At 38.6% G+C, this 26,985-nt stretch overlaps 3 protein-coding genes across 5 annotated transcripts in view; 2 read left to right on the top strand and 1 right to left on the bottom strand.

The window, feature by feature from the left end:
• Window positions 1-26,985, top strand: part of LOC129756799 (uncharacterized) — a 510,097-nt gene that overhangs the window by 193,441 nt on the left and 289,671 nt on the right. The gene's annotated exons all lie outside the window — the stretch shown is intronic.
• On the bottom strand, window positions 14,352-15,390 carry LOC129756804 (venom serine protease Bi-VSP-like). Of its 2 annotated transcripts, XM_055753829.1 has the most exons (3): window positions 14,896-15,390; window positions 14,534-14,767; window positions 14,352-14,473 (listed from the first exon to the last, which is right to left on the bottom strand). In XM_055753829.1, the coding sequence occupies exons 1-3, from the start codon at window positions 15,361-15,363 to the stop codon at window positions 14,396-14,398; spliced, it is 780 nt and encodes a 259-aa protein (XP_055609804.1). In that variant the 5' UTR covers window positions 15,364-15,390; the 3' UTR covers window positions 14,352-14,395. The 2 variants fall into 2 exon arrangements, with proteins under 2 accessions (XP_055609804.1, XP_055609805.1); XM_055753830.1 differs by lacking the exon at window positions 14,352-14,473 and having other exon boundaries at window positions 14,633-14,830.
• Window positions 23,507-25,954, top strand: LOC129756801 (transmembrane protease serine 9-like). Its single transcript, XM_055753825.1, has 3 exons — window positions 23,507-25,270; window positions 25,325-25,497; window positions 25,558-25,954. Exons 1-3 carry the CDS (start codon window positions 23,665-23,667, stop codon window positions 25,939-25,941), a joined length of 2,163 nt encoding a protein of 720 aa, XP_055609800.1. The 5' UTR covers window positions 23,507-23,664; the 3' UTR covers window positions 25,942-25,954.

Raw genomic sequence — 26,985 nt, 5'->3', positions numbered from 1 at the left:
GAAACATGTGAGCTTCTTTCCACAATGAGGGAAAGATTCCGCAGTCCTGCGATGATTGAAAGATGTGCCTGATAGGTGTCAGCAGAGATGGCATAAAACGCTTCAAAAAAGTGGCGGGTATACCGTCTAAGCCCGTAGAAGATGAATTTTTTAGCTTAGCTGTCGCTTGTAGGATGGCTGCATCTTCGACCAGAATACGATTCAAAGATGACCCTAGGGGTGATATATTTCCAACAGCCCTGGCCAGTTGCTCCAAGGAAATTCCCCCAGTGATGAAGATACTAGAAAATTTCTCGGCAAAAATTTCACAAATTTCTGGATCAGAATTCGCTGTGTCGCTGTCAAGGAACATGTGAGACGGAAGTTCTGGTTTTTTCCGTTGATTTTTTACGTGTTTCCAAAAAGATTTCGGACTGGTCTTAAAATTCCTTTGCAACCGGTTTAGATAATTTAAGTAGCTACGCTTACTGACTTTTTTATAAGCAGAGTTTAGTTTGCGGTACTCTCCCTTAGTGTAAGGGGATTTGTGCTTGTTATAGTTTCGGAGTGCACGTTTCTTGGCCGTCTTCAGTCACCGCAGTTCTTTAGTGACCCAGGGAGGACGTAGATTTGTAGCCACCCTACGTTTCGGAACACGGCGATCAATGATGTGGTTGAGAATGTTCGAAAATCTCTTAGCAGCTGCGTTTGGATCAGAAGGATCGAGCTCAACTTCCCATTCGATGGACTCAAGAACGAGAGATATAGCTTCAAGATCCACGTTCTTGAAATCTTGATAGAAGGATGCCGTTTTTTTCACGGGAGCAAATATCCTTGCGGCATCGAGAGAGACTACTAAGGCTGGGTGATGTGGAACAGCTTTGACAAGGGGATCCTGAAACCTTCGTTAACGAAACATAGGTCGAGCATACGTCAGTTTTCATTCTCGATATTATTTATCTGACGTAAAGTCGCTGTACTAAGGGCGTCTAAGTATACGCTAGAAGATGCCGAGAACGAAGAACGTAGGATCTGGAATCAGAAAGCCACTCCGAGAAGAGCACCATTTTAGGCCGGGCATGTTGAAGTCGCCAATGACGAGTATGTCATCCTCCGGAGAATAAAAAGTGCTGAATTTAGACAGGCAACGAGAAAAGGACTCTGCTAAAACCTGGTCGCCAGAACGATCAGGTGGCCATACACTACGCATAGATAGAGTTTCCGATTACCGAGATCAATGCGGGTCCAAAGAAGCTCCAGATCGTCCCAGGAAACGTCTTCGATAAGTAAAGCCGGGAGTGTAGATCTAGGGCTCAGGGGTCTCCCAAGTGCTCAAAACTGTGCGTTCTTGTGTCGAACCCCGAGAAGCAATTGAGGTACTTGTAGACGAGATGTGTTGGGGGGGGGGGGGCTTCGTTGGATCTGCGGTTAGGTGAAAATTGATCACACAACGAGAATGTTCCGGGGGAAAATGAATACTTGCCTGGATGAGTAGGCTGGAGGACCGAACTCAGGACTGGGACGGCTTAAGACGCCTGGCTGGAAACAGCGCGACTGAGTCGAGGGGCTTTGAGGCCTCCCAAGTGCCAAATTCGTTGCGTCCCAGTGGAGAACACCCAGAAGCGTTGGCTGATCCTCCCACAGTAGGAAAACGGTCCAGAGATAAACAGCAGAGCGCTAGGGTCTCGTCGTCGTTGTCAGTTGGAATGAGAACCATGTGATTCCCATCAACCTTCAAACCTCTAAGAGGATCTACTTTAAGGACATCGGTACGGTTGTGGACCGATCTGTGCCAAAGACTATCGGTGTGGTAGCTTCGACAGTAGGCTGAAAGAGTTCAACCGATGGGGCAGGAGTCTGAGGCCGATGGTTGAAGTTTTTTGGCTGATCCACAAATTCACGGAACTGCATCCCCGTGGGCCAGATCGTTGTGTTCAGCGCGGCATCTTTGAGCGAAGGATCCAATCCAATTTTAAAAGAAACAAAGTGGAGCCATCTACACCTTTCGGGAGCAATCGTTTCACTTCCACTGGTGAGGTTATATCCAAGCAACGAGAAACTATTTTGTTGACATCTTCATCGGTTATTTGCGGTTGAAGTCCAGCTAGATACAGCCAGAACTTAGGTGCCGGAGGTGGAGGAACAACAAACGGGACTGAAAGATCACTAAAATCGATAGACTTAGTCCCCGTCATTGTTGAAGAGACTAGCAATAGTCCATCATTACCACGACGACGCTTGATATTTGGTGGCGAATATGCTTGTGGAGTCCTTTTCAGTGGTGGAAACAAAGAAGCTGCCATTGGTGGGTACTGCTTCGAAGCCATATCATCGACTTTTTTGGACAAAAGGTCGAGCTGATGCGTTAGTTTGTCCAAAGCAATATCGGGATAATCGGTTTTTGGAGCTGAGCGGTCGATCAAATCGTCTACATAGCAGCGAATACTTCTGCCGTTTAACTGCGTACGACAGGGGATACAGATGAACATAACTTTACCCCGTGTAAACAACTCCCTGTTAATCCGAATGTTGAATCCGCAACATTGCTGGCTGATGTGAAAGAAATTCCCACAGAATCCGCAACCTAGCGGCTAGAGGTCATTGATCGCTAATTGGCACTCTCCACAATGCTTTTTTCCTTCATGTTGGCCATTATGCCGAAAAGACAAAGATTCGAACAAATTCCAAAAGCACCGCTAATATTTATTTTGTCCAGTACTGTTTCTACGTTAGACGACAGCGCATAGATTAACCTGGTCCTATGTTCACTGCTTCTGAGAACCGCGCGAAGCAAAACACAACAGAAACAAAACAAAAACAATACGGTCGGTGCACGGAACTTTAGCGGGCGTTACCGGGACGGAAAAACGTTTTCCGGGAGATCCTCCACTGTTCAAGTTGGTTTGGATGGCACCAGGACAAATTTCGGGACGAAATACAACGTGAATCGCGAAAGCAAACTAGCACACAGTAAGTAACCAAATCAACGTGTGATGACATGGATATTATCTGAAACTCATTGAAACATTTCTCGTATCCTAATACCCAATCCCATGCCCAATTTAGTTCCTTTTTTTTTTTATTTAACCTCTTTATGTCATTCGCGTTTTTTTTGGTTCTTGAGATACGTATGTAAAAAATTTTAAGGATGCTCCTTTTCCCCCTTCCTTTCTCCCCACTGGAAGGAAGGGGTCTCAAACTTTTCTCGTACCCAAATTCCCTCCCATGCCAAATTTGGTTCCATTTGCTTTGTCGATTCTCGAGTTTTTCAAACATTTGCCTTTTCAAGGTTCTTCAAAAGAATTTCTAAATTAAAAACCATCGACTATGAAAAAAAAAATAAAAAAATGTCGCACAGTGTCCTTGTCACGAAACTTTTTTATTGGGATCGAGACGCTTTCAGTCTCTGCTTCGAAAAGCTCAAATCGACGGTCAGTTGTCTTTATCATGCAAACCCGAACAGTCGAAGTGGTAGCTGTGGCTTTGTTGATGTTGATTGCTGCTGAACGATGCTGCTCAACGGATTATTTGTTTGACAGGATGAAACGGGAATTTTCGAAAGACATACGTCCTCAATGTCCTCAACTTCAGGAACCGATACAATGTGGAACTGCACTGCCGCCTAATCATCCTCAGTCCCGTATTCGTACAGCAGAAGCACTTCTGGGTGAATTTCCTTGGCACGCGGCATTGATGCAACGTACGAATGATTCTGGCATATTCAAATATGAGTGTGGAGGATCTTTGATCAACGAATGGTTTGTGCTAACAGCTGCGCATTGTTTCTTAACGAAGAACCCAAGAGATGTTCAAGTTTGGCTAGGAGTTCATGAAATAAACAAAAAAGATGAATGTGTGCAAAAAATATGGCCTCAAAAGATACATATTTATGAAAGTTACAGTTGGCAAAGCCACAATCATGATATAGGCTTAGTAAAACTCAGCGAAAGGGCCATCTTTACGTCGAGAGTGCTGCCAGTTTGTGTAGATAGCGGTAGAAAGGAAACATTCCGCTTCTACGAGCCGGCTGGGGATCAACAGAACTGGATGAACGATCGGATTGGCTACGGATGACCGAACTTCCATTAGTAAACTACACCGCATGCTTGACAAGTAATCCAACGGTATTTTGTAACACAATATACGATGGGATGTTTTGTGCAGGGTATGCCAATGGCACTAATATTTGCCGTGGAGATTCTGGGGGTGGTTTGGTTACTTTCACGAGAAAACGATGGATCCTACGTGGAATAGTTTCATTTATGCCACAAACCCAGCCCAGCGGCAAATGTGATACGCATCAGTACGCTGGGTTTGTCAAGGTTAAATATTATCGGAAGTGGTTGCGTTCCAAGAAATTTAAACCTATGAAAACTTTCGATAACTGTGGCCGGACAAAAATAAACAAAAGAAATCTGATTGTGAATGGGGTGCGGAGCTTTGAAGGAGAATGGCCATGGCATGTTGCCATATTTCTACTGAATAATGGCGACAAAATATACCAATGTGGTGGCACACTTATAAACGATCAGTTCGTGATGACGGCGGCACATTGTATGTTTGATCAAAATTTTACAATTACAACAGATGTGGTGGTTCAGCTTGGACAAAATAATCTGATTGAAAGATCATTCCACATGCAAGAAATTCGAGTTCGAAGTGTTATAGTTCACGATCAATTTAATAATTCGACAATGATGAATGACATAGCCCTACTTGAACTAGACGCAAAAGTAAAATTCAACAATTACATACAGCCAGCATGTTTGCCAAGGGCCAATGATTTGAAAAAATTGCATCTCCAAGGATTGTGGGGATCGATTATAGGCTGGGGCTCTCCGGAACTCCCAACATCGAACGTTTCTATCGCACTGCGGTCGACAATTGTATCCATAGTTGGAGATGACAAGTGTCGTGAAAAAATTGAAAATTTTGTTCGAACGGTAGGCGTTCTGTGTGGTGAAACATCTAAAGGTAAACAAAAAATTTACTTTTTAAAAAATTCTTAAGCTGATACTTTTTGTACAGGTACACAAATTTATGGCGGAGATTCCGGTGGAGGAGTACTCTTCGAAGAGAATGGAGTGTGGACAGTTCGTGGAATCATCTCAGCAGGAACTGATCCAAATTACCCTATACAATATTCGATCATGACTGCAACGGCTTACTTTGTAACCTGGATCAAGAAAGAGGTTTGTTCAGTGAACATTATAGCTAGATAGAGAAAAAATCCAAACATACGTATTCCTTTGATTTTAGATTCGGTATAAGAAACAACCAGCAGTTATAATGGGACAAAATCATACGACAATGTTCTATCGTTCTGGTAAAGGATCGAACTCTCGAATCATGTTACATTATGATTAAAATCTTCTCTTCAGGACATCCAAAAATATGTCAACAAGATCTCTAGATAGAATTTTTGCAGGACAGTCGTACAATAGTACTATTTTTTTCATAATTTTTTGTCGAGGTTTTGCTAAGCCATGGTCTCTGATGACTCTAAAATTTTGGTAACGCTGAATAATATTTTGCCGACACAGACGAATTGTATGCGCTGCTCGAACGTGAATACGCCCGCTGCTCAAATCATCATCGAGAATTTTAACGCTCAGGTCGGCCAGGAGGAGGAATTGAAACCGACACCTACGACCTACGAAAACGGCCTCAAACTAATAGATTTCGCCGCCTCCATACGAACGGCCGTACGAAGTACCTTTTTCCAGTACCGCCCCCCACACAAGTTCATTTGGATATCACCGTACCAAACGCAATCACAGATCGACCCCGTTTTGATAGACAGCCAGCACTTCTCGGACATTATCGACGTCAGTTCCCATCGTGGCGCCAACCTGACCATTAGCTGGTGATGGTGAAGATGCGCTTAAAATTCTCCGAAACCGATGCCCCCCTCGGTTAAATATCGCACGACTGAAGCAACCTGAGGTCGTGGCAGACTACGCACAATCGCTCGAATCCAGCAAACATAAAACCGCATTTGAAATGATAGCTCAAATCGTTAACAATGTTAAAAGGAATCGTAATTCCTACCAAATAAGTAAACGATCTTATAAATCCCTACTAAAAGTCAGTATAAATCAAATATGATAAAAAGGCTACCATGTTTGCAAATTTGTTCTCTTGCGCGGGATTCAAGTGAGAAAACAACCTTGTTGTTCTCTCTGGTTCTCCAATGAGAGAGGCAGCCAACCCTCTCGCAACTTGACAGTTTAGTCGAGTTTGCTGTGCCGTCTTCAAAATTGTAGATGTCGCACTAGTCTCGTTTGTTTACATGCATCCTGGGTCGTCCCTAGCAGCGGCATGGTTCATTTTCCATTGAAACCACTTGATTTTGTTTCGGCATCCTTGGATGCAATTCAACTGACGAAATACCATTTTAAAAGGGCACATAATCAAAAGTGTTGCAAAAAAGAAAAATAAATAACTTTATAAATAAATTTTAAAATAGTTGTCAATGAAATTAGTAATTTTATTTCAATCTATTTGTGTTCCATTCTCGGTTTCAACTTAATAAAATTTCTGTTTATAGCAAAGATTACAAAATGGCCATCTTTCATCCGAATCCGTTGTGTTTTTGTTACAAGACGTCACCAGGTAGAGTTATGAGTTTCTTTCGTTAAACATAACGCGGTTTGAAAAAGTTCCGCTATTTTCTTAAGTTTATTACGGTAAAATTTTATCCAGCTGAATGTTATGAAATATTAGTTTAACAAATATGTTGAGATAGTAAACACTGAGAAAGCGGAAACGAGTTAAGGTGATGGCTTTGCATTTGCACAAGTGACGTACAGATAAAATTTCGGCAACTTTAATTAAAAAAAAATTAGTTCGTAGCATCAAATGTGTAGATTGCAGAAATGAACTTTTCAATAGTTTTATTGGCAGATTAGAAGTTAATGCCGATGTGTTAAAGGTGTGCAGAATAACCGAGTTTGAGGTTAAAAATTGTAGAACAAAATCATCTAAGTATAAACTTAGCATACTATTATGACATCATAATGAATCGAACTCTGACACGGGTTTCAAATGATGCACGGGATGTTTTTAGAGGATTAGCCGAACACATTTTGGATCAATGTGCTTTTTAGTTAACCATCGAAACACGGAAAAAAAGTATAGTATTTCCAACAATAATCCACTTATATTCAATCATATATCTGATTAATTCTCGGCTAACTATAATTATTAAAATTTCAAAAATACATATAATAGACAATCTGATTGATTTCGTACAGTCAACAATGTATATAATACATTCAAGTATAGTTGTATGATTAATTTTGTGCATTCAACTATAAATATATTAGATTCAACTATGATGCGCGATTGATGTTATACATTCAACAATAATTATAGTAGAATCAACTATAATTATATGATTGATTTAATTATAAATATGATAGATTCAACTATAATAATAAAATTGATTTAATTATAAATATGATTGATTCAATTATAATAATATGATTGATTTAATTATAAATATGATAGATTCAATTTTATTTCTATGATTGATTCACTGAGGTCAACTATAAATATTGTACATTTAATTTTTGTTTATATTGGAAGTTATCATATCTGAAGCACTTTTCGGAATAGTTTTATGGCTACGTTTTATTTTTTTTTAATTTATTATTTCAGCATTTTGCATTTAGTTTGTTTTGTTGTTTTTTTTTTGTTTCCCCATCACCGGAGGGAACATGTATTGGGTCCCACACTTACTTTTTTTTTGTTTTTGCTGATGAACACTATAGTATTCAAGAACCACACAATCTATCATAACAATACAGTTTAATTTACTATATTTATGGTTCAATACCTAGAATCAATCATACATTTGTACGGGAATCTATTCTATTTACAATTGAATCAATTATACCACTACAGTTGAATCTATCATATTTACAGTTGAATCAATTATACCCCTACAGTTGAATCTATTATATTTACAGTTGAATGCCTATAATCAATCATACAATTGTTATTGAATCTATCATATCTACATTTGAATCAATTATACCATTACAATTGAATCAATTATACCATTACAATTGAATTTATTATATTCATAGTTGATTGCATAAGGTCAATCAGCAGTTTGTAGTTGAATCTATTGTATTTATAGTTGAATGCATAAAATAAATCATGCAGTTGAATGCATTATATTGATAGTTGATTGCGTAAGGACAATTAGAAGTTTGTAGTTGAATCTATTATATAAGTAGTTGAATGCGAAAAAATCCACTGCATTTCGATTATTGGTATAACAAGCTGAAATAATTGAAACAACTGTCGTCTTTTTTCTCCGTGAACTTGTTGTTGAAATTATGGGTTGATTTTTATTTGAAGTTTCGGATGGAGTCCTTCGCTAAGCAACATAATGATTCTAAAGAATCTCTTCGAAAAAAACTAAAAAAGTTAATATTGTTTAGAAATGAATAAAATATTGTTTTTAAAATTTACTATGCAATAAAACAATTACAAAGATTTTTTTAATTAAAATTTGCTTGTGTATTTCATAAATAAAAGCCATTTGAAACGCTGACTTTTATGACCATATTATTGTGTTTTTCTTTAAACATCAACTCCTTTTCCGCTTAAGAGGTGATTCTTAATCATTGTTTTTAAAAACTTTTTTTCAATAAAAAAAATATTTTTGAAACCTTAATTTGTCGATCATTTCATTATCCACCCTTTCGATATGTTTGTTGAGTGGAAATGAGATTTTGACAGAACCAGAGAACCAAAAAAAAACTGGCACACGCGATTAGTACGAGAAACGTCAAGTTGCCATGGGGTTGGAAGCAGCAAACATTGTCGCTGGCAACGGTTTGCATACATTGGGAACAAAACTTGCGCTCTCTCGCATACTTTCAGGATGTACGATTAAGATGTTGAATATTGTCCAGCGTTTCTTAGACCTTGCATTTGTAACCCATCCCGCCTACGTGTATAAATGAATCCTTTAGTAAAACATATTTACGGACTCCATCAAATTCTTTATGTTATGATTGATTGAAAATGGGTATTTCTGTTATACTAGAACTAGCTGATCCCATACGAACTCCGTTTCGCTTTCAACTTGGAATATGTCTTGAACAGTTTGTATGAAAGTCAATTGCCAAGCATTTTCCAGATGCACTTACGAATTCATTGGTAAGTAATAATCGCAAAAATATTAGACTATCACTTTTTCTGTCTGCTAATCAATTTGAAATCACGAATCAATTGATCGTGGCAAAAAAAACCGTGTATAAATTTCGACTGGATCGTTACATAACAGCTCTTTCTGAGCTGTCCCACAGCTGCTGCCAGTTGGCCATGGAGCTACTCTAGCTCGTTTAGAAGTTCTCGAGTGTCATATAGTCCATAAGACAGTATCCATTCAGCCATTCTTACCGGGCGTTCGTAAATCAATCGCTTTCAGTGATGCATCAGTTGATCGATTTACTTTGGTAGATGTCAAAAATCCAAAGCATTTGATTTTCATTCACAAAAAAAACAAAAAAAAAATCATTTTGATCAAAAACATCATTTTATTTCTAGGATTAGATAGCAATTTACGAATGCCCTGTATAATATGCTTAAAAATGTAGTGATCTGATGAATAAGAAATCTACTAAAAAAATCAATTGTTAAAACTGGAGACAATTATCGTTAAAGTGGAAAAAATGTAATGTAACGATTATTTAAAGGAATCTCTAAGAGAAAACATCAAGTTTCATTAAGATGCTGTAGGTGCTTGTGCTCGCTTGAAAAAAAAAATCTCCTAGCATTTGCTTAGTCAGATGCTGACTTTTCGAATATAAAATGCAAAACAAATATGCAAAACTTCAATGCAAAACAAATACACATTTTCAACATGGATAAACAAAAATCGAAGTGAAACCCCAACTTTTTTCTTATTCTTAGCGTTTTATGAAATGATTCATCTCACATGAAATTGAACAATTTATTCAATAGAACATATACCAGATTGCCCGGATTTATCTGGGACAAAACTTGGAAAAAGCTACCGGGAATATTGCAAGAAGCTCCACTCGGCCCGAAATTTTGAGAAAATTGTAATAATAAAAAAAAAAGTTTTAACAAAACAAACATTTTTTATTTATAGAAATTTTCGATAAGATTTGAAAGCAATAGATTTGGATTGGTAAAACATTTTCTCCTTCAGATAAACAAACTGTTTCTTGGTTGCTAGTCCTATTGGAATGGCCCCTTCAAGTATACTATCACACGAAATACCCCTAAATGTATACCATCCTCTGCAATGTTTACGTGTTCAATAATTGGATCGATCGGTTTTCTCGATGGTGAATGTGGTAAACATAAGAGCTCTCACTCTCACGCTCGTTGGTGTTGAATTCAATATAATCTCTGCAGTGGTGTTAGTTAAACATCTCCGTGGTGAAATGCAGAGAATCTCCGCGGGGAATTAAAAAAACCCACACCGCGGAGATTCTCAATAGAGAAAATGCAGGCCTGCAACAAATGCAGCTTCCGACGAAACGGTGCGGTATGCACTGATGACCCGCTAATTCATTCACCTTTGTATACTGTTCAGCTTCTGCTGGTTACACTGGATGTTAAGACCAGATTTCCAGGCCACCCCTCCATACCGAAGGATTGACGAAACTGCACTCGAAATTATCCTTCGCTGACTACTTCGGATTCTCGAGGTGTTCGCCATTATCCTCGTGAGGCCGGCCGTTGCTGTTGCCGCCTTCTTGCACACATATTTATTTACTCAACGTGGTTTTTAAAGCTGAGCCGGTCGTCAATCATTGTGGAAAGGTTGGTCCGCGTCGTGGAGAATCACCCAGCGCATCGAGCACTGTCAACCGAACGCTTTCATTGTTGCCTCCCGAATGGGAGCGCGCCAGAAATGACGGAGACTTTGTCGACCATTTGTCGACTCACCGTTGCCAGACAGTATGTGTGTTCAATGGAAGTTAGTCGAAACAGGTTGAAATAGGTCGAAACAAGTAGGAATGGATTTTGACAGTTGGTAATCTGTCTCTTTCCAATTGACTTCGACCGATTTCAACCAGGTCGGCCGTTGAACATACTTACACCAATACTAATGCGTGTTTTGTGCGTTTTGCACACGAATTTCTAGACAGACCGAAACAGATCACGTGAAAATTCAGACGCGTATCGTAACGGGCTAGAAAACAAGCTGATATGCATGAAATCCATAAATGTATTGAAATAAAAAATTTCGTAATAATAAATGATACTGAAAAAGCGATGATGGGACAATCTGAACTTATTTTCCTATGCATCTGCAGAGTTTCGCGACATTTTGGCGGTTCAATAGACCATCTTGGTCTTAGCCGTCCGCAAACAAAAAATGAATAACAAAAATTGCGTGGACTTGTTTCAAACGCATTCGTGAGGTAAAACCATTAAATTTCTTATAAATAAGATAACTTTATGACACGTTTTTATTACATTCATTCACCCCGGGGCAAGTGCAAACGTCTTCTACCGCACAGCATAGGAATAATTGCAGGAAGAGTTAGCACAGCGACAATCCCACCGACTCGAAACACACAGAACCGACTGCCGACTGAATCCAAACATCCAGAGCACTTGACGAAAATGAAATGGCGAAAACGAAACAAAAACATGCATCTCTGTCTGACACACACGCTGCATGTGTGTTAGTGTGGTAGAAATGAATCCTGCTTTCGAGCTGGATCGGTTTCGACTAGTTTCGATCGATTTCAACTTGCTCCGTTGAACAACGACCAGACCTGTTTCGACCAAAACATGAGCCCGTTGAACAACGACCACTTGACAGAAACTAGTCGAAACCAATCGCTACTTACGATTGAACGCAGCTAGTGTTGCCCGAGGTTCAGTTGTGTCGTGTTATTGGTCGAACCAGCTATGAATAATAGTGTTTATTATCTAAGCTAATCATCGGCTACACATCTCCCCCTTCCACCAAAAAGAGAAAAAAAATGGAGCAAAAAAATTTTGTTGCTTGTTCTTTTATACGCCACCAACATATATCGCCTCTAATCAAATCGGCGTATCTCCTTAAGGTGCTTCTGTGAATAATCAGCCATTCCGTCCTTCCTCCATTCTGGAAAGCAAAACAATACAGGCTGATGATATTGTTTTGCTCGCCCAAAGAGCAAACTCGACGACCTCACCGAAAGTTCCAAGGCAGCAGGTCTCAAAGTCAATGCCGGAAAGACAAAGTGCTGGAGTGCTTCCAGTATCCTGATGGTGGTACCAGGAAAGACATCGAAACCCGAATCAGAAAGGCCCGATTTGCGTTTGCGAGTCTCCAAAACATATGGCGGTCACGCCAGATCTCTCTACGAACGAAAATCCGAATCTTCAACTCAAACGTTAAACCCGTATTGGTGGCCTGTTAACTGGATCTCGAATGAGGAACTACAGTTGCGTTCAAAAAAGAATGAAATCGCGTGAAGCTGCGCACTCATTTCCAACTTCGACAAGCTATCATTTCTCTCTCGATTGATATTTTTTCATGAAATTTTCACACAATCTTGTTCAACAATCCAACTAACGTTCTGCAAAGTTTGAAGACTGTACAATGACTGGTAACACAAATACGACTATTCCCGTAAAAAAGGGAAATTTGGAGTTGCTTCACTAAATTTGATGTATCTTGTACAGTTTTCATTGAAAAACCTCCAAAATTTGTCAAAAGATGTAAAAATGTTTGGTCTAGTACCAGGTTAAGTTTCGTCAAAATCTATGAACGTGATCAAAAATGGTGCCGGGTAGAAAATGAGGTTCATTGTCGCCCAACAGACGATTTCATTCTTTTTTGGACGGATGTTTATATAGAAAACATCTTTATCAATGTTTTCTTGATTTTCTCTTTCACAAAATAAAAATTTATCAGACAGAATGTTGTAAATTGATAGGAACTTCAAATGTGCTTGGTTTAGGAATAGAAAATGTATCAACAGAGTTCAAAATAAAAAGAACAGTGTTTCAGAAACGACCTGCTAAATATACTGATAAACAAATTTGAAACACAATTAAAGCGAGTATTTTATTCGCTCTTGTGTTTAAGTACCAGTTCTGTTGGAACAATTTCTATTTCTAAAAAAAAGCAAGAATGAAGTTCCTATCAATTTAAAAGATTATTTGTGATAAATTTTGATTTTGTGAAAGAGAAAACCAAGAAAACATTGATAAACGTTTTCAATACAAACATCCGTCCAAAAAAGAATGAAATCGTCTGTTGGGCGATAATGAACCTCATTTTCTACCCGGCACCATTTTTGACCACGTTCATAGATTTTGACGAAACTTGGCTTGGTACTTGATCAAACTTTCTAGCATCTATTGACCAATTTTGAAGATGTTTCAATGAAAACTGTACAAGATACAGCAGGTTTAGTGAAGCAACTCCAAATTTCCCTTTTTTACGGGAATAGCAGTATCTGTGTTACCAGTCATTGTACAGTCTTCAAACTTTGCAGAACGTTAGTTGGATTGTTGAACAAGATTGTGTGAAAATTTCATGAAAAAATATCAACCGAGAGAGAAATGACAGCTTGTCGAAGTTGGAAGTGAGTGCACAACTTCACGCGATTTTATTCTTTTTTGAACGCAACTGTACATCACCGGTGTCATCAAAGGGCGCTAGAAATCGAGATTCGGAAACGTAAGTGGAGATGGATTGGGCACACGCTGCGGAAAGATGCAAACGAGATTTGCAGAGAGGCGCTAGATTGGAATCCAGAAGCACATCGGAGAAGAGGCAGACCCAGAAACTCGTGGCGGCGAAGCCTAGCCGCCGAAATCCGAACTGTCGACGAGAATCTTGACTGGGACCAGATGAAGACGATGGCTCCGGATCGTCAACAGTTGACGTCGTTGATTGGATTTAGTTCCTCTTTCGGTTTTTTAAATACAAACCGAATAGGATTCACGACGGTGTTACTATTTGAACATTCTTTGGATCTCTTTATAAGTTTCCTTATTCTGAACCAACCGATACAAAACTGAAAGTCGTCGAGCAACCCCTTTAGAGTCAATCAAATAAGCTGATAGTTGGCATGGGATCTGCTGGTAGACCAAGGAACAATTAGTTCTCTCAAGGTTTGAATTCCGAAACATATCCGTTTTTAGGACCAACCACCCTTATTTATGTGTGAAAATTCCCAATTAAACCTTGACATTTGGAACATTTCTTGGGATAAATTTTTACGTGCGTCGAATTTAAAATTTGTATTACATTAACGTGGATCACTTCTCAGTTAGTTCGACAGTTTTTTTTACTGGAATTTGACAACCCATAATTTTACACTGAAATGTGGTTTATCACATGGTTGTGACTGATTTTTGTTTTTTTCTCCGATATGACATACATGCACAACAATCATCTAACTAAACAGTCTTACCTCATGTGGTTTCTTGTTGTTCTCACACACGCCGTTCTTTTCCTTCTTTGCGAATTTTGCATACTCCAGGCATTCTAAAATAAATTTGGGTTTCTTAACAAAATATGTCATTTCTACGTAAAATCTAAAAATACTTTTTTCGCTGATCCGTTTCGGTTGATGAACATCCACCCAATTTGTCTCTCCAAATGTGATGGCGTGAATCCATCCATGATAGTAGTCAACGTTCGTAAAAATGATGTACTTGTTGGTTTCACAGTTCCCTTCGGGTGTTTTCCCCGCAAACGAAACAATCCCACGTAATTCGTAGTATCCTCCAGAACTAAAGTACATTCCGCCTCCGCTATCTCCCAGACATACGCTGGTGCCTGCAAGATTTTTGAATAATCTCACTCTTCTTTGGGTTGTTAATCAATATAGCGCACGGCACCCTTCCAAATAAACGAATTTCAAATCAAATCACTCTTCTTTTTTGGCGTTTTTAAATCCAACTTACCATTTCTATCGCTAGCGCAGAAAACAGCCGCTGAAATAAACCGTCCAAACAGCACTCGGTATTGTTGACAACCGGCATCCGGGCGGTTTTCAGCGTCTCCGAGATGTCGCCTGTTTCAGTCAACTCCCATCCAGCGACCCACCCTCGCTCGCCCTCCAATTCGTCTGACTCCCTCAAGTCGCCCAAACAAATCGGGATAACGTAGTCACTGAACCTAACTGGATCCTCCAACTCGAGGATCGCAATGTCGTGGCGATTGCGGGAGAAATTCGGATGGACGTGGATGTTCTCAACTACTTTAATCTGAACCCGGCTTAGCTGATCACCAAAATTATATTTCCCGAGATGAACCGATAGGTCACTCGTTGACATCGGTTTGCCATTGGAACGAACCACGCAATGAGCTGCAGTCAGGACGTGCCGTTTGTGGAAAGCTTGGTCCGCGTCGTGGAGAATCACCCAGCGCATCGAGCACTGTCAACCGAACGCTTTCACTGTTGCCTCCCGAATGGGAGCGCGCCAGAAATGACGGAGACTTTGTCGACCATTTGTCGACTCACCGTTGCCAGACAGTGTTGCCCGAGGTTCAGTTGTGTCGTGTTATTGGTCGAACCAGCTATGAATAATTCGCGATTTCGAAGCTAATTTTTGACAGCTCGTGTGTGTGCAAGAAAATGTAAACAAACGGATGGAAATACTAGCTTCTAATAAATCATTATTTTCTTTGATTTGGTTAGGATTTCCAGAAAGTGACGGATACAGATTTGGAGTAGAAGGTTCAGAAATTATTGTGAGCTATAGGAGAAAATGTGTATGTACCCTGAAGCATTGCAAATCGACATCAAAAAAGGTCAATTTTTTACTACTCCAAAAACAATTCTCAGTATTTCACATATTTTTGAATGAAAACTCGAGCCAAATGCACATTTTCAATTGCAGTTTGTTAAAAGAGTAGTCAATTAACGTTCCTTTAAAATTTGGGAAAGACCCAACAATTGGTAAGGTAGAATTTTTTATTCGAAAAAACATAAATTTTTGCTATTTTCTATTAGGTTTCCTTCTGCAGCTGCATACAATCAGGCGTAATAATTTTAAAGCTGGAAAGCGGATTTTTATATTTGATGGTGGTTGACATGAAAAAAAATTATATCCTTGGATTACTACACAATTCAAGTTTACTTAAATGCTTTCCAATTGCCATCGTTCAAGGGTTATAAAATGTTTTGTATTTTTATCGGACCTCATGATCTCATTTTTTTTTTGGAAAATTTTATTGAAAATTATATTTATACAACCACCAGCCGTAGAAAATTTTAAATTAAAACTTAACATTTTATACTGTCTTAGGCTGAAACTATTTAAATTTTTATATAACGTATTTATAAAATGAAACAACTAAACCAAATCCAATAGTTATAGTTTAAAGTAACAACGAGAAAATCGTTCTTTGATATAGACCAACGAGAATCGCATAAAGTTTAATATGAAGATATAATAAAAAATATTGATAATTGGCAAAAATTAAAAGTTAAGAAAATGGACGAAAAGATTGATTCACATAGGGGCCGTTCAGATACCACATGGACAGAAAAATGAGATTTTTGACCCCCTCCTCCCCCTCCGTGGACATTTGGCAAACCCCTGCCTCCCTCACCGTATGTTCACGTGGACAGATTTGAAATTGTTTTTTTTAATCTAATTTGTTATAATTATAATTATTATTAATTTCAAAATTATCATATTTATAACTTGCTTTCAAGTGGCTACTAGTTGCTTAAACTTAAACTAGAAAGCTTTGCAATTTTAAGATTTTGATTAAAACATCTTAATATTTATTCACCTTAAGAAAATGTTTTGAAAGTAAGTATGTCCACGTGGACACTACCCAAACCCCTACCCCACTCTCTGTGGACATTTTCATACCCCCTCCTCCCCCCTAAGTTGTCCAGGTGGTATCTGAACGGCCCCATGTTAGTTTTCTCTGACCGACTGACTTTTTTAAAATGGAATTATCAGATAGAATTGACTCTCCTACCAGGCTAATTTATTTAAATTTACTTTAAAACAAACTCCAATTTTTCAAAGGAGTGTTTTTTTTTCAAAATCATTTGGATTTATGAAAACTTAACTCGAACAATGTAAAGTTGTCTATAATTTATCGTTCACCCAGAATGTTGCTCACGCTACATCGTACTACCCCAGATGGCAGCAGCGCAGCTTCGAAAGAGCGGATAGTGTTTAATATCTAAGCTAATCATCGGCTACACAATCATCACAACCAAATATTTAAGCTCCCGCTTTGATTCGATAGTGCATGATCCAACTGTAACCCTGCTTGTTAGCGGTGAAATCAGGTTTGATATCACGACCATCTTGGTTTTATGGTGAGCCAACTGGAAACTCTTGGAGTGCATCCAACTGTCTACCGCTTCTACAGCCTCTAAAGCTCTCAGCTGGACGATTTCTGTTGAGTAATCCGTCGCTAGTAGCACGACGTCGTCCACAAAATCAACCAACTTTACTCCCTCTGGCAGGCTCAATGTCTGCACCTCATAGTACGCAATATTCCACAGAATACAAAAGAATACAATACGAAAGAGTACAACGATAGATACGCTCTGCGCCAGATACCATGGAACGACGCCTTGAACCTCCCGCCTTACGAACAGCGCTGCTTATTGCTGAGGCTACCGACGCTGGCATCAAGGCGCATTCTTCTACAACGGCTCTTTGTCTTTGATATTCTACAGAATAATGTGGACTGCCCAGAATTGTTGTCGTTACTTCCGTTTATCGCTCCTGTAAGATCTACTCGGACGCAGGAGTTCCTCAGACTTACTACTAGACGAACCCGATACCGACAAAACAACCCTTTGGATACATGTTGTGCTCGTTTCAATGAAATAGTTAGTAACTTTGATTTTAATATTTCTAAGGCTGTGTTTAAAAGTAGAATAAGATAGTATCTTTTTGTAATGTGTAAACATCTCTAAATGTCTGCAAATGTCCATCTGGGACCAGCAAATGTGATATCTATAATCGATTCACGTCCCTCCCCATGGTAGGTCCTAGTATTACCTACGTTAGCCAGGTCCACATTCAGCTTTGCAAAAGCTTCAAGCAGACTCTGTCCTCTGGCGTTCGTCAGGGGACTACCCTATTCCTTGGCCCACTCATTGAAATCCCCCGCGATGATAACGGGGCTTGGACCTGTGAGCACCTCAACTATCTTATCCATCGTAGCGCTAAATTTCTCCACGGTCCACCTCGGTGGTGCGTAGCAGCTACAGAAGCAGATCCCATTGACTTTGGCTATCACGAGCACTTCTTGAATGGGAATCTTTCCTGTCACCCCTATTGCGGCCAAATTGGCATTATCGGTCACTCAATTCGTGCCATTCAGGGCTCTATAATAGTGGTATGCTACTAACGCTATGTCTAGTTTTTTTTTTTCGACCGCCACCTGCCACAGAAGCTGTTGTGCCTCGTAAAAGTGGTTGAGGTTGATATGAATTACTTCCAAGCCCTTGGTATTGCTGCTAGCGCCTTATGGTAGGCAAGGCACCTTGGGTTGCCAGTAACATGGTCAGTATACAGTATAGACATACACAGATAGATGGGTGTTGAAAAATAGATTATAAGGTAAAATTTCATCACTATCCAAGTAACACAGATCAAGCTAACTAGCATTTCGATGTTTTATTATGGCTTTTTGTGCAGCTAGTTTTATGATGGTTTTATTATGGTCATGCAAAATGCTTATATTCTTGAATCGACCATCTGTTTTCAGATAGTTTTGAAAGCGCTCATAAATTTTCCATTAAAAATACTGTTTTAGTTATTTAGAAAGAGTTAGGCATAATATGTTTAAACTATAATAAAACACAAACTTAGAAGTTTGCTCCAAGCTTTCTTTTGCATGTTCTATCATAGCACTCAGTGCCTGATTATTAAACCGCCATAAAACTTAGTGCCAGTTCTCGATCAAGATGTCAAAACAGGGCACGCTCAGATTAGATAGCACATATTTGAATTGGAATTCCCATTTTTAAACATATTTGAAAAGTTCTGTGTGTTGATTTTGAGTTAAAATAATAAAAAAATATAAAAATCTATGAAAACTTCAAATTACCGGAAGTGGAATGAATAACTCTACAATATGAGTATTGAGTGAAAGGGTCCAAATAGGAGGAACAAAATTTGTTGCTTGACGCCATCATTAATACAAAATGGCGGCTTCCACTTTTATTTTCAAAGCTGTAAATAACTGAAAATATCATGAAACCTTCTTAAAATTGTTATTAGGTGAAAGTAATAAACGAGAAGAAGTCGAATTTCGTTGTCCGTCGCCATCTTAAATTCCAAGATGGCGGCTACCACTCAACTTGAAAATACTGTAAATGACTGAAAATCGCCTCAAACCCTTACAATATGGGTATTAGTTGAAAGAGATGAACCAGTTAAAGTCGAAGTTCGTTTTTTGACGCCATCCAAATTCAAGATGGCGGTTTCCGCTGAACTTTAAAATGATGTATATGACTTATAATCGTATGAAAACCCAACAATATTGGTATTGGGTAAAAGGGCTAAACGAGTAGTAGTCGATTTTCTCTTTTCGCTTTACTCTGAAATGCTGTAAGTGACCCAAAATCGCACAAAGCAACCACAATACAGACCTCGATCGTTTTTGGCAATATTAGATTTTCGAAACATCCGATTTTGGCACATGTCCCTAAATCAAACAATTAACAGAAACAACATAACCTTATAGTTTTCGCTTTCATAGGACCAATACAATTTAGACATATTAGCATGATAGACATAATACAATGACATAAATAGCAAATATGGCAAAAAACAAAAACTATCGACAAAACACGAAAAGTGCTAAATGCATCAAAAACATGATAAAAAATGTAGTACTAAGTAAAAACAAAATTCGATTTTGACAACACAAAATGTTCGAGCGGGTTGCCAAAAACAATCAGGGTCTGGTTCTTCTAGTTTATCCCTTTCAACGAATGCCAATATTGTAAAGCTTTCGTGTGGTTTTTAGTAATTTGCAGAGTTTTAAATCTCAGTGGAAGCCGCCATCTTGGATTTCAAGATGTCGTTTGATAGAGAACTTCGACTTCTACTCGTTTGGTCCTTTAACACAATGCCTATAATGTGGGAGTTTCATGCTATTTTCAGTGTTTAACAGCATTTTAAAGTTCAGTGAAAGCCGCCATCTTGGATTTCAAGATGCACCTGATAGCGAAATTTGACTTCTTCTAGGTTAGCCCTTTTAGCCAATACCCATATTGTGGAGGTTTCATGCGATTTTTAGTTATTTACAGTATTTTAAGGTTTAGCGAAAGTCGCCATCTTGGATTTCACGATGATCTAATAGAGAAATTCCACATAAACTGATTAAGCCATTTTACCCAATGACCATATTGTAGGAATTTTTAGTGACTTTCAATGATTTCAATCATTTTATAGTTCAGTGGAAGCCGCAATCTTGGATTTCAAGATGACGCCTGATAGCGAAATTTGTATTCTACTCGTTGATCCTTTTCAACTTATACCCATATTGTGGGAGTTTCATGTGATTTTCAGTGATTAACAGCATTTTTAAGTTCAGTGGAAGCCGCCATCTTGGATTTCAAGTTGACGTCCGATAGCGAAATTCGACTTTTTATAGTTTAGCCCTTTCACCAAATACCAATATTGTGGGCCTTTCATGCGATTCTCAGTGACTAACAGCGTTTCAAAGTTCAGCGAAAGACGCCATCTTGGATTTCAAGATGGCGTCGAAAAGAAAAAATCGACTTCTACTCGTTTAGCCCTTTCACCCAATACCAATATAGATGGGGTTTCATGCGATTTTAAGTCATTTACAACATTTGAAAGATCAGCGGAAGCCGCCACCTTGGGTTTCAAGATGGCGTCAGACATCGAAATTTGACTTCAACTCATGATTTATTCCGCGGGTGATTAACAACCAATTCGTTTTTATTTAAAATGTCTGTGCTCATTTACTGTACTAAGGATTAACAACTCAGAAATGAGGAACTCATCCTAAGCGTGTAATTGGTTGGCTTGCGAGAGAAACGTCAAATCGAATTGACTAGCGCCATGTTGGTTGCAAAATCGAAGGGCACAAAATGACGCCATGTTGATGGATTCACAATACAAGCATTGGAAAATATTTTTTCAGGCCCATTTCCCTCCAATTCCATCATGATTGACCATCAGATTTGACGAGGCGCATTTTTTTAAAGATACTATTTCATACACATTTTACCTAAAATCTTGACTGGCAGTACAAAAGAGGCTCATAATATGGTTAAAACATTGGTATTTTGGTTATTAATTTTACCAGATCATATCTCAATAATGCAATCATCATTCATCAACCATTATGATTGCTGGAAAAAATAAAAATAAAACTCCGAGAACTCACAGAATCGAAAAAACAAAAATTCCTAACATGTTTAATAATAGCTTTTTAAAAGCTTTGGTGACCAACATTTATGACCAACAATGATATGTCATGATGACGTTTCTAGGGTAGGGCAAAATAGCCTAATTTTTGCCTTATTAGAGTCCAGGTGATGTTATAGAATGCGCTTTAGCATTTTATGAAGATTAATGCTATAGTCCAAACGAAATTTTGCTGACCATAATAAAGCTAAAATCGTTACTTGGGTAGTTTCCGATAGCTTTGAAACAATTGAAATTTCATAAAATGTTAGCAAAATAATGAACTAAATTACCAAAAAGATTTAATTTGGAACCTTATCCATCCATTGGTTCCTTTAATGTAGCTTTTAATCGAAATAAAGGTAAGTTTTTCCATGATTCAAAATCATTCTCATTTGATCGATGGTACTGAATTCCACAGGTGATTTATATAGTTTTCGTTTATTAGCCGAGGCAACCTAGTTATTCACGAGTTTTGCCATATCTACTGTCATTGTGTTTGTTTATTAATTCAGAAGTCGAAGTTTGAACCTAAAGCAGGTGGTTGCAACCCATAGAAATTGTCATTGTTGGGAGTGAGCATAAAGTGAGGGCGATTTGCAGCAAAACTTTTTGACATGCAGCGCCAACTGATTTTCACTTACAGTACTAACCAAAGGGTGATGATAGCAGATTTCTAACATGGCAGTGAATACAAATTGCTTTTAAAATAAAGTTTTTTGCAGAACCCGTTTTATTTCGATTAATAAAAATGACAACATCGAGTAAGAAAATCTTCAATTTAGTAGTTCAGATGATTTTTGCGTAAAAATATAATATTCAACGTAAACAAAATCAATGTTAAATTTTTATGCGATCGACAACAGGCTTTCCTGTTAGAAATCATTTTGATAAATATGCAAAACTTCGCTTGTGATTCTATCCGACATTTTCAAGCAAAATAGATCCAGTTTTGGAAGAAAAATCAGAATCAGGACACGTAAGTTAAATATATGTTTGGTCTTTTCACTAGTTTTGATTCGGTAGTTTGAGACCCTATCATATAAATGGTTTTCAACAATTTATTTTTTAATGTTCCGAAAAGTAGAGCTTTCGTCTACGGATGATGCTCGAGCATGATGTAAAGATAGAATAAAACGTTAAAAAAAGTATATTGGAATAACGTGTGTCAACAAATTTCAATAAAACATAAGGCAGATAATTCCAAACGATGTTAACATTGAGCAGTTGCTTTCAATTCTTTGCATCAGTTAGATTTTGGAAAAGCAGACTAATTTTCGCTTTCCTGCGATCTGCGATGAGCAATCAAAAAATGCAGTTTGTTTTTTGACCGAGTTATTTCTTCAAGCATCTAAAATGTTAAGTTTCATAAATATATAAATTTTCAAAGCCAATCAATGTTAGAAATGGTGAAAAATTTTACCTGCAAGGAAATCGCCATCTTCCAAATACTTGGAAATAATTGACTACGAGCGGTTTCTAGCAAGACAGTCAAAAATCCTGATCCATTCCATGTCTTGATTCCGAAAGTTGAACAGGAAACTTCATAGCTTTTTGATTCCGGGTTGTTTCAAAATGGGAACGGCACATTTTTTTCAGAAAACTAAAAATTATCAGAGATATAAGAATTAACTGGTTTTAAAAACTATTAACAATTGAGAACATCACTTTTTCTTACCTTATTCACCAACCCTATCTTAACAAGCATTTCTTTGAATAACGAAATTTTGCTAATTTCTTTCATGTTTTGAAAAAATACTATGAGAAATGACGTTTGAATCGATAACATCATCATTTCAATCGCAGTGCCCTCTGAGAGTCGTTTCTAGCTGCAAATCGCCAATAGCAACCATATATTTGCATCGTCCCGGGAGACGATTTTTTTTGTTTATTCAGAAAAACGAAAACGGTATTGGAATGTTTATTTTAAATTAAGGATTTACTACTATTAAACTACTTATTCAGTAGAATTTTTAAATTTAACAAATGGTAAACTGGGAGATAAAAACTTGAAAAAATATGAACATAGATTGAGCAACGAAATAGAAAGATACGCCTTCAATTAATAATCTGTGGAAAACTAGCTCCTGTCTAAAATTAGCTCATCTGTGATTGCTTTGAATGGAAAAAACTGAACATCCAGGACAAGCAAACCATCCAAAAAATATTGCCAAATTCAAACGAGCACTAATCAGCTTATCGCCAATTCCGTGTCATAATTGGCTCCACGATCTTGTAGTTTTCTATTTCTTTCTCGAGACGCAACTCGTAAACAACATCAAAACATTCGTCTGCAATCAAATGATTCAAACCGCTGCTGGAGCGTCAGTATTCTTCACGATGCGTTCCGGTACGGTAACGGCTGTGATAATTCTATTGATTTTGACAGCTGCCAAAGAAATCGAATCAACCGGATCCAACCATCAAAAATGCGTTCCTCTGCTGGATCAGGTACAGTGTGGATCGGCTGTTCCTCCTTTTTCCGGACAATCGTTGCCCAGTCGTGAAGCGGAAGCACTGCCAGGGGAGTTTCCGTGGCATGCTGCGCTCTTTCGCCGAGAGGCCGGATCGGATGCGTTCAGCTATTGCTGTGGAGGTTCGCTGATCAACGAATGGTTTGTGCTAACGGCCGCCCACTGTTTGATCAACCCGAATAATGGCTTTCCGAAGGTCCCTGGAGATGTGCGAGTTCGGTTGGGAGCTCACGAACTGGACAAGCCGGATGAGTGTGTGCAGAATAAGGTGGTTCGAGAGATTCACGTTCATGATGGTTATAGTTTGAATGGTTTCAAACATGATATAGGATTGGTGAGGTTTAGTGAACGCGCCATATTTACGCCTCGAGTATTGCCAGTTTGCGTAGATATTAGTGATACGGAGGAGCCTAGTTTCTACCAGCAATATGGAAAGGTGGCCGGCTGGGGATTTACTGAAGTGGATGCTCTTTCCGATTGGCTAAGGGTATCTGAGCAGTCATTTGAAAACTACACCACATGCGTGGCTAGCAACCCGACGATATTTTCGGACACGATCTACGAAGGAATGTTTTGTGCACGGTATGCGGATGGATATAGTATCGGCAATGGTGATTCAGGTGGAGGTTTGGTTACTTACACGTGGGATCGATGGATCCTTCAAGGTATTGCCTCGTTTACAGCTTTAGAGTCAAATAACGGGAAGAAGTCTGAAGAATTTACTGGCTTCATCAAAGTTCGGTATTACCGCAAATGGTTGAAGAAATTGTTGCAACCCGATCAATCATCAGCGTCTGTAAACTCTTTTGATCGAATAGAAGATGAAGTCGGCTCCAAAAACTGTGGCCTAAAGAAGGTAAACAAACGAAATCTGATTATCAATGGAGTGCAAAGTTACGAAGGGGAGTGGCCTTGGCACGTGGGCATCTTTGTGATCAATGGCCGTAGCAAGAGGTACGCCTGCGGTGGCACTCTCATAAGTGACCAGTTTGTGATGACGGCAGCTCACTGCTTACTGGATGGATCCCCTGAACTACACAAAGGAATACTGGTAGTTCAGCTGGGGCAAAACAACCTGCACGAAAGTTCCGTGCACATGCGAGAAGTTCAAGTTCGGAACGTCACAACTCACGCACAGTTTGATCCAATCAGCAAAACTAACGACATTGCCCTTCTGGAACTAACTTCAACAGTCCAGTTCGACGATTACATGCAACCGGCATGTTTACCGAAACAGAAGGACTCGGAGAACTTGAATCTTCTGGGATCATCCGGCTCGATCGCAGGCTGGGGCTACCAGCAGCCTTGGACGTTTGTCATCTCAAACAAATTGCAGTCAGCCAATGTATCCGTAGTCGACGCTGTCAAGTGTATTACCGGAAGAATTTCCCGCCTTGAAACAGCCGGAATTCTCTGCGTTGGATCAGTCAATGGTAACAAAATTCTATAGTTATAGAACATTCATCAACATATACCTCTTTTCAAAGGTTCCAATGCTTGCACCGGTGATTCCGGTGGAGGAATATTCTTCGAGAAGAACGGAGTATGGACAGTTCGTGGAGTGATCCCAGCTTTAGACAATGACGATGGTTACTGCAATCCCGAAGGTTATTTGAAGGTGACTGATACGGCTCACTTTTTAAACTGGATCAAGCAGGAGGTTCGTTCAATTCCAACCAAAATAAAAATCGTCCTAGGTTATTGAACATTTTTCCTTTAGATGAAAGCTGCAGTTCAACGTTCTACCGGATTGGAAGCAGTCCAGACCGAAACTTTGGTACAATCTGTTAAGAAATATCCCACGGCTTCTTCCAAATCAACTCCTCCTCAAGCTTCTTCCCACCAAACCTCAAGAGTTCACAGTGCCGGAGTATTTGTGGGGGATCCGCGGGACCGACATAGGTATCAGGAATGGACCCGGAATCGCTGCCGGGAGCAAACGGCGAACGAAACAGATGGCAGCGCCGGTTTCACGCAGTCGATCAAACGGTTCTACGAGCACCGGAAATGTATGCTGAAGGAGATGGCCAGCTCGGTGGCGGATCGGATACGCAACAAGACGTCATTCAATCGGGAGGGGCTGTTGTTTAAGGTTTTTTCTTGAAATACACAGATAATCTTGGGTTTGATATTCCTGTTTTTTTTTTAGAAAGAATACCAATTAGATAACCGAATCTATTAATATTCAAGTTCCAAAACAAAAAAGGAAATGCATTCATTCTGTACCTAGTGTGGGATATGAGTAAATCAATCATGTCAAATGTAGCAATAAGCTAAACCAGGGGTGAGCAACCTTTTGAACCAACACGGGCCGAATTAAATTTGAAATCTTGTCGGCGGGCCGCACTTAAAATATTTTTTTTTGTGATAATTATCAGAACTTCACGTCATTTTTCATAACTACAAATTTTTGGCGAAAACAAATCTGAAAAAGAAAAGTTAAAACGAATTCACGTTTTTGAAAACAGTAATTCACGGCAGTAACAACACGGCTTTTTTTAAAACACGATATTGAAAAGGTACCTCGCCAAATCTTTGACATTTTTAAATTCTCTCAATTTTTAATAGTTTTTAATAGTACTTCCTTGCGAACATTCGTTCTTACAACATTCTTGTTTAAACCGATGATACCATTCGTCATCACTTCCATTTAAAAATCTTTCGGAGTTTACCACAGTGATAACTAAGAGTGTGATAAATATATTTTTAAAGAAATCACAGTCTTCTTAGCGTTGGACGTTGAATCGCTATTTGACTTTCTGTGATTTTTTTTTCACCATTAAAACTTGTCCTCAAAGCCTAATTTTTTTTTCCTACAAACGTTAAAAAGCTCGTTTGTTTAAATTGAAGTTCTGTATTGGATCATTGCATTCCGATGTTGAGCAAGGTTGTCGAAATCACAGAAAAATTTTTAATTTCACGTTTTTTTAAGCAACTATCTTCCAAATTACGTTCTTGATTTTAGAATTTTTATCTTAATTTTTATCATTTTTAATCTTATTTAGATATCATAAGAATAGGATTTCTAAAGCTATATTTTGACTATGGTAATGTGGATTGCGAATTATAAGTGAAATAACTCAATTTATCGATGTTTGTGATAAATTTTCTATCAATTTTCTGAAAAAAGCATCACAGATAATCTTCA

The sequence above is a fragment of the Uranotaenia lowii genome, chromosome 3, assembly GCF_029784155.1.
Source record: "Uranotaenia lowii strain MFRU-FL chromosome 3, ASM2978415v1, whole genome shotgun sequence".
In the NCBI taxonomy this organism is placed as follows: domain Eukaryota; kingdom Metazoa; phylum Arthropoda; class Insecta; order Diptera; family Culicidae; genus Uranotaenia; species Uranotaenia lowii.
Note: the sequence above shows the minus strand (reverse complement) of the source record. Positions and strands in the feature narration are given on the sequence as shown.